Source organism: Pyrgilauda ruficollis, unplaced genomic scaffold, assembly GCF_017590135.1.
Source record: "Pyrgilauda ruficollis isolate IOZ18807 unplaced genomic scaffold, ASM1759013v1 scaffold1, whole genome shotgun sequence".
Lineage (NCBI taxonomy): Eukaryota > Metazoa > Chordata > Aves > Passeriformes > Passeridae > Pyrgilauda > Pyrgilauda ruficollis.
The window spans coordinates 950782-959256 of NW_024508100.1; the positions used below are offsets into that span (position 1 = coordinate 950782).

Here is an 8475-nt window from a genome sequence, read left to right on the forward strand (position 1 = left end):
AGAAATTAGATATCCCTGTTAAGAAAGGCAGAAGCCCTTCCTGGATGATCCTTTAATTGTACAGGTTCTCCCAGCACATCCACCACCACATCTCTGAGGACGTGCACTGCGTGCTCACTCTACAGCAGAATGAGAACCTAGAATTGATGAATTTTTTCTCCCATCCTCATTGGCCAGCACATTCATTTCCATTTTACTTTTATTTGCTTTATTTAAGGTAGATATCACAAGCCTCCCAGCCTAACAAAAACATCAATTTCACATATTTCAGCAGGCCTAACATGAGCTTTCTTCACTTACCAACACGCATTGAAGCTCAGAGAAATAAACCCAGTTCCTAAACTGTTTTCAGTGATTCAGCTCTGAGCCCCAACAGAAATGGCATCAAACCCAGCAGCACCTACTTTCTGACAGATACAGGGAAAAGGGGCTCTCTTAGCAGAGGGGTAATGGAAAAGAAAAAAAAAAAACAAAAAACAAAAAACAAAAAACCAAACAACACATAGAAAAAAAAAAATCAACAGGAAAGCCAGGAAGAAAGAAAGAAATCAGACACCAGCCCAGCCCCTCGCAGGCTGGTGAAATTGTTGTTACTCTGTTTTCAAAGCTCAAGGAAGCATCACCTATTCCCTCCTGCCAGTGGTCACCTGGAGGCAGCAGCAAGGACCATTGAGGTACACAAGGGGTTTTTTTTTGGCAGAGAGAAAACACTTGTGGTGAGAGAAGAGAGCCACGAGTTGGTAAAACAAACAAAAAGCAAAGCACATGCTGGACATTGGGCACTCACATGAAGTTTCTGCTCACAGACCACCTGCCCTGCATGAAGAAATTTGCAATTGCAAAGAAGAATTAAACAAAGAAGAATTGCAAAGAGAACAATCAAGCACCTGAAGAACCCAGCTGTGTGCCAGCAGCACGTGTGCTTGGAGATAAATGATCTGTAAGCTATGCCATGAAACACCTGTGTCTCACTTGCTGGGGAACAAAACAGTGTGGGCTCTGCCATCCACGTGAGACCCCTCGAGTGTGCTAGGGAGAGGGAGGCAGAATCCCTGCCAAGAAAAGCAAAGTACAGCCAGCATTAAAAGCATGGGACTCATCCATAACTTCTGCAGAGCTGGAGCTGCTGTGGGTCCCCAGAGGGCAGGGGACAGCAGGCTGTGGTGGCTGATCCTGCCTCAGCCATGAGCAGCATCACTGGATCTCCAGGGAAGTCATCCAGGAAAAAGCCTTGAGGCACCATTAAGAACTGGTAAGGATATATAAACTCTGGAACTCTGGACAAGAGACTGATTTCTTCAGGAATCTTTTTTTCCTCCTTACGCCTCAGATGCCGAGCATCACCTCCTTACCCAAGAGGGTCCTGATGACATCACATCCTCCCCAAAGAGTGACACAGCCTCCCAAGCCAAGTGACAACGATCTTCTCAGCTGTGCTGCACCAGCCCCAAGCACAGACACCAAGCCAGGAGAAGATGGACACGTCTCCTGCCCTGCTCCTGCTGCTCACTCTGGGATTCTGTGAGTACGGACACGGGGTTGTGCAGCCCCTTCACCGGGAGGGGCAAGGAAAACCCTTCCACTGCATCCAAGACATTGCGTTAAATAACTAAGGGGGTAAAAAGTGAACCAAAAAGGCTGAATTTGAGGTGTGCTCAGTAAATTTGGAAGGATAGGTGGTATCACCTCAGCCAGCAAACAGGAGGAGTGGCTGCAGCACCACCTGCACTGGGAAGGGAGATTGATCCAATGAGTGGCTCCAGAGGGGAGGGAGAAGAGTGGAAAAAAAGAGGCTTTGCAAAAAGTGCAAATGTAGTCACTTCAGAGAAGCTGGGAAGGTATAATGTCCTTGAGAAGGTGCTGGAAGGGCAGCACCCATCATTCAAGCACAGCTGACTGATTGCTGAGCATCCTCCATGCACCATCCCAGCAAGGACTCCAAAAAAACCTTCACAGCATCCAGACAGTGAGGTCTTCCCTTTCCATTTCTACTTCCAGCCCACTGATAGAGAGGGAGGTTTCCTCAGGGAAGCCTTTGACTCTACCCAAGTGGTTCCAGCAAGGATTTCTCTCCTGCAGGCTGCCCTGGGATTTATGGCCAGTCACTTCAGATAAAGGTCAGGTCTCCCAAGGACATCACCCAGCTCCAGGTGGGACAGAAGCTGGAGTTGGAGTGTCACACTGACAAGAACCATGGGGCATCCTGGATCCGCCAGGACAGGAGTGGGACCCTTCACTTCATTGTCTTCATCAACCCCATGGCTCGGGCCACATTTGAGGGGAGTCAGAGAACATCACATCGCTTTGAGGCGAGCAAAGACAACACAATCTATCGGTTGGCAGTGAAATCTTTCACACCACAGGACGAGGGGAGCTATTTCTGTGTGATGAATTTTAACCAAATGCTGCACTTCAGCCCTGGCCTGCATGCCTTCCTTCCAGGTCAGCAACACCTTCACCCAGCCCCACTCAGCCCTTCCAAAATGCCCAGCACCTCCTGCCCTTGTGCCCTTTTTAACCAGCCATCCCTCCCACAAACCCCATTTCCCTGCTTGCTTGCCCAAGGCATCCTGGGGCCAACCCACTGCTCCTCCTGCCAGAGCCTCCCTGCTTCCCACCTCTCCTCCTGGCACTGCTCCTGCCCAAAGGCAAACATGGTTGGGCATCATCTCCCCATCCCCACCCATGGCTCTGAAGGGAGAGGATTAAAGCAAAGTCCACCACCACCCCCTCCTTCCGCAGCACATGCTGCTCCCAAAAGTACCACCAAGCTCAGGGGACTCAGGCTTTGTGAGGATGGTGTCAGAAAGTGAGAAACAAGAAGGCTGCAGCTGCCTCTTGGCTCTTGGGAGATCCTCCTTGGGGAGACCCATGCAAAACTGGCTCCCAGAAATTCTCCTGGAGCTGAACTCAGGAGCACCTGTGCCCTGGCAGGGGTAAGAGAGCAGAAAGGCAGGAGAGATCTGTTTTATTGTATTTCCCTATATGCTCAATTCATCCATTTCACCTGTAGTCACCACCATAGTGGCACCCAGCACACCAGGACTCACCACCCAGCGTGGCATCACTGAGGACCCCGACCTCACGACTCCAGATCCAGGTAACCTGAATGGAAGGAGGGAGGGAGAGGGGAAGGGCTGGACCCTGGTCCACTGATACCGAGGGGGATCCTGCAGATATTTTGGGACTGGGAGGAAGAGAGAAGATCCACAGAGCTTTTTAAGCTTTAAGGATTAAATTTCAATATTTCATTCAACCCAAGAAAGGCTAAATATGACATAAAAAGCACGAGCATGCCTTGGCACACCAGCAATATAGGGAGGGAGGGGAGAGACTTTGGGGCTGGAGCTGCTTTTAGCCTCAGCAGAAAACATGAGAAAACTTTTGCCCACCTATCCTCCCTCGAGTCCCCAGGAAAATGCTGACACCTGAACTGTCTTGAGCACTTGGTGGACATTCCATCTTCTCTCTTCCTGCAGAGGGAAGAATGCAGGAAAATCTGAATTTCTTCTGCCACATCTTCATCTGGGTGCCCTTGGCAGGTGCCCTCCTCCTGCTCCTCATCGCCCTGGTGATCACCATCGTGCTGTGTCAACGTAAGGCTCCCCACAACCCTCTCTAGACCCATCTCTGGCCTGAGCCCACAGCCCTGCCCTCAGGGAGATGGATCTTCTGGCAATTTTGGGAGGCAGCTGATAATCAGAACACAGCCAATGCAAGACAAGGAGCACTGTTAAAATCAGTGTCTGTATTTTAATCCTCATCAGCAGGATTAGGATGATAAAGAATTATCAACTTAGAGTCACAGAGCAAAATTATTTATGTTGGAAAAAACTTTCTAGGAAGAAAAATAGGTTAGAAAGAGACAGTACTTACTCTACCAACTGTCTTGGCTCATAAATGGGTGTGTCAGAGGTTAAAGTGCCAGGGCCTGAAACATTCTGACCTAACAGAGCAAATATGCTCCAGCAAATGCTGGGAGTAGCATCTCAAGCTCAAAGCAGATGAGAAACTTCATTACATTATGATCAGTGAAAAGCTCTCAGCTGCAGTTAATTTATGCAGCAATTTCGAAGTCCTTCAGGATAGATTTTTAGCTTAGTCTAAAATTAATGGATCGGCATTTTATTTGGCTGAATCTACCCCAAAGTAACAACACAGAGGCTAAAATGGGGAAGAGCATCGTTACCTTGGGTGCATGTGACGTGGCATCACTGCCACTCACCTGCTGCAGAAATTACTGCTGCTGAGGGATTTTCAGCAACGTGCCAAAGTCACTGGAGACAGCAAACAGAAATAATTTACCCTCAGTATTCCCAGACTCTCCCTGCTGTTGCTACACACCTCAAAGATTAATTCATTAAAATATTTAAGTGGATTATTGGGGTAACATGAGCTGCAGCACCACTCCCTGGCATGGATTTCCTCAAAAATAGGTTTGGTTTATCTGTTATTAAAGATATCAGCTGCAGGGGAGCACCAGCCCTACCTCACTGGAGTGTTTCTTTCCTGAGCTGTCACTTGGCACCTTTGAACTAAAACATTTTCTCTCTTTTCTTAGAAACCAGAAGAAGAAGATGCAGGTGTAAGAGGTGAGTGACAGGCATTGGCACTTTCCTCTTCAACTTGGCAACATCTCACTCTCAAGAGATAAAGGAGGCAGGTGCCAAAAAGCAACCTAAAAATTCTTCATCTGATAGAAGATGGTTGGGAAGAGCCTGAGCGATGATTTAAGAGCAAAAACAGAACAGAAGGTTCTCCTGTTCTCTATTTTTGGTTTTGTTTGGGTTTTTTTTGTCTGTTTGGGCTTTTTGTTTGGTTTTACAACTATTAAGCCATTCAAATCATTGAGCTCTGACCCAGCAGCTGATACAAAACAGAAGGACAGAAGGTGTTTGTGGCAGCCAAAAAACTTTGTGCATCACCCAGTGCTCATAACCAACCACATTTCTGTGCTTCCAATGCACCATTCCCAACTTGAGCTTGGGGGTGACTGTATTTCATCCCTTCCCCTCCCCAAACCATTAATTTGATTTCATTACTGCCTGTTTAGATGTCCCCATGGTTTACATGTAAGTTCCTGCACCCCAAATCTCCCTCTGCACCATGTTGGACCAGCAGCACCAGGATTCCTGCCTCTGTTTCCCCACCAGGCACTGAGGAACAGCAGCAGAGAGGCTCCTGCAGCCTCACAGGCTCTCCTGAGAAACACCAGTGCAGATAGGAGTAGACTGAGGGCTAACCCAGCTTCTAGGGCATACAGGAACCTTTTCCTTATTATTTCCCTCCTGCCTCCCCAGCTCACCCTGGGTGACCAGGAAAACACAATCAGAATGAGAATTGCAATTTCCTGGTTTGGGAGAGGAAATGCTTTTTGCCCACACACATTTTGCTTCTGCAAATGGACCTCCCTGCAGCTGGTTTGCTCACTCCTCCTGCTCTGAAGGAAACCACTTCTGCAAGCCTTGTGCACCCTGGGGCTTGTGGCAAGAAAGACACCAAGAAATCCCCAGTACTGCTCAAGGGCAGCCAGGGCTGGGCTAGTGCTTGGAACAGCTGGGTTGCCAAGAAACTTTGGAACAGCATGTTCACACCTCTGGAGCCTCATTCTTTGCCAATCAAAGCATCTTTTAAATCAGATAAATTCCTCTTCCTTGTTATACATCCATGGGTTTTTTAGTACAAGAGGTGATTACCATTTTGTTCTCCAAATTAATACAGTCCCTCCCCAACATTAGTAGGAAATGGATCCCTACAATTTTATTTTTCTTTTGAAGGCAGGTTGCATTTTTTTAAAACTGTCTATAGAATGGAACAGACTGTCATTTTCACAGGGGATATTTAGGGGATATTCACAGGAAAGCACACCCAGTGCTTTCCTGATCCTCGTCTGCCTTTCCAGGGGAGAAATGATAAGGAAAAGCTCTTCAAGCAGCCTTGTTTAGGAGAATGTTTGCATTTTTCCCTTATCCCTGTTGCCAGCTCTGTGTGAGGATGTTCTGTCTCTGTGGGGAGAAAAACACCCTGCAGAGCTCTCCCACTTTGCCCTGATGCAGTGGGACCTCAGGAAATCATCTCCCCCAGGACGGCTCTCATTCAGCAGCCCTAAACTTGACAGAGCTCTGGTTTTAGCTATTGTACCATATCTCAGTTTTGATTTAGAGAGGAAATTCCTGCTGCTCTGAGCAGCTCCTGCTCAGTGAAAGGAAGCTCTGTGGAAGTTAACAGTGCAATTCACTCCCTTACAAAGCACCCCAGGATCTGGCCTGCCATCCTTGCTGGCAGCAGAAGGATTCATTTTCCACCACCAATTAATCTTCCCTGAAAAAGGGTGCCAAATCCCCAACTCATTAGATCAGCATAAAACTCTCTAGTTGATGGAGAGCAGTCATTTTTCTCATTTTGGGTGCACGTTGGCTATCTGGAAAGCCTCCTTTCAAACGTCTCTGCAGGCAACATGTTCCAACAAGAAAAAATCTCTCTGAAATTATAACACCCTGTCTAACTCAAAAAAAAAAAAACACAAATCCTTAGCTCTTCCTTCTTCATTCTTTTCTGAATGTAGAGAAAGGCTTAATGAGAGAATGGGAGTGTGCAGAAGTAAAAAAAAAAAAAAAAAAAAAGCCCAATTAATTTTTTAATTAATATAAGAATTGACCATCAGTGTATCTTGAGAATATCCTTCTGTTACCTGTCACTGCTTGAAATGGAGGCAGACCTTTCACTTGCACAAAGAGGATTTAGGAACACTTTGCAGCCTCCTCTTGGAGGTCCCTGGCTGCAGCCCAAGGCTAAAGGAGCCTTAATTGCCTTCTTGCTCCTCTCCCATCTGAGTAAACCAAACCCTCTTCTCTCTCCAGACCTGCAAACGGGAAGCCCCCCACGAAACCCAGGACTGCAAACTAACAAAGATCAGCATCTGCTCCTCGTGGCTTCTGGATCTTCTCCTGGGAGCTGTCAGCACGGAAATCCATCTCCTGCATTATCCACAAGGCCACTGCACCCCAGGCACTCTGCCCTGACAGGTTTGAGGAGAGGAGAGGGAGCACAGACACACGGACAGGGAGCAGCAGCTCCCTGCGAGCTGCAGGGTAAAGCACAGCTCCTTCCAAACCCTGAGCTCCTCTCAAAGGTCACCTCTGCTCCAGGACAGGGCTCAGGCACTAGAGCCAGGTCAATCCTCATGCTGACACACCTCAGTGAGAAGCTGGTGAGAAAAGAGGACATGAGCTGGACCTTTGCTCAAGGCTCTGAGATTTCCTCCCAAAATGCAGCCAGAGGTGGAATTTGCTACACAAAGCCTTAGAAATAATTATCCTCACTCAACACATGTTCTTGTTGTGGTGCCTCTCTCCTAGGGCTTTTATTGTTTCATGTAATGGAACACAAGATTGCATTGAGAAGCTAAATATGGATTAATTGCCTTACTTTGGAGGTTTTTACAGTCCTGGGGGCTAAGGTTCACTGCTCCCCTCACACCATCCTTATTCTGCTGCTACCCCTGATCCACCTATTTCTGCAGGAGTTTGGCCTAAGTAAGGAAAGTGGGATTTGCTTTTTTTCTGAGGGAAATGCCTGAGTGATTAAAAAAATTGGTTTTGTTAAGCAGGATGTTTAACATACTGATATTTTGGGGACATGTTATGGACTACCGTATGTTCTGTTTTTTCAAAGCTGTATTTCATGTAAATATTTCCTTAGTATAATTGCAATTTAAGAACTGAGATATAAAATTATTCTCTAAAATTATAAATAAAAATATATAGTCAGATTCATCACCATTATTTCTTTCTTTCTTCAGTTCCTAGTCTCAGAAAAGCTAAAATCCTTCAGGAAGATAATAAACAAGGGGTTGAAAAAGCCTTGGCTAAGGAAAAAGCCAGTGATTAAACATAATCCTGAGCATTAGGGTGCAGATTTCAGCTTCCAGCTTACCACAGCCTAAAATCACCTAAAGGTATCTTCCCAGGGATTTGCTGATGGGCCCAGTAACACTCCCACATCCCAGGAAACTGCCAAGAAGGTGCCTGAGATAAAGAGTCTGCGGGTACTCTGGAATCTTGTCACAGGGCTGATAAAAACCTGGCAAAAAAGAGTGGAAGAAGACCTTTGATAGTCTCCTGCTCTGTAAACAAGATAGGAAGGAGAGAAAATAAAAGAAAAAATTCAGGACTAGATAAGTGTATCTAAACAATAGCGAGCAAATACTGAATGGCAACTCCACAGAACTACACACATTATGAAGATAAAAATAACAGAAAATCCCCAACCTTGAGGCTGTGAGATCAATTTAATTACTGGCTGCTTTCTTATTGAATTAGTGTGAGCTAAAAATTTTCACTTAAAAAGCTATAACTCAAAGTGTTTCTGCCAAAAAGCTCCAGGTCTTTCCTCATTTTCTCACACCCACTTTTTCACATTACACATCACACCACGTTCCTGCAGCCCAGGCAGAAGGGCAGTGAGCTCCTGCTC

The 8475-nt window shown here is 46.4% G+C and overlaps 1 protein-coding gene across 1 annotated transcript; it reads left to right on the top strand.

Annotated features, from left to right (window-relative positions):
• The first annotated feature begins 1432 nt into the window (after window positions 1–1432).
• Window positions 1433–7685, top strand: CD8A (CD8a molecule). Its single transcript, XM_041481353.1, has 6 exons — window positions 1433–1521; window positions 2080–2442; window positions 3014–3100; window positions 3480–3596; window positions 4562–4592; window positions 6861–7685. The coding sequence occupies exons 1-6, from the start codon at window positions 1476–1478 to the stop codon at window positions 6904–6906; spliced, it is 690 nt and encodes a 229-aa protein (XP_041337287.1). The 5' UTR covers window positions 1433–1475; the 3' UTR covers window positions 6907–7685.
• Window positions 7686–8475: the final 790 nt, after the last annotated feature.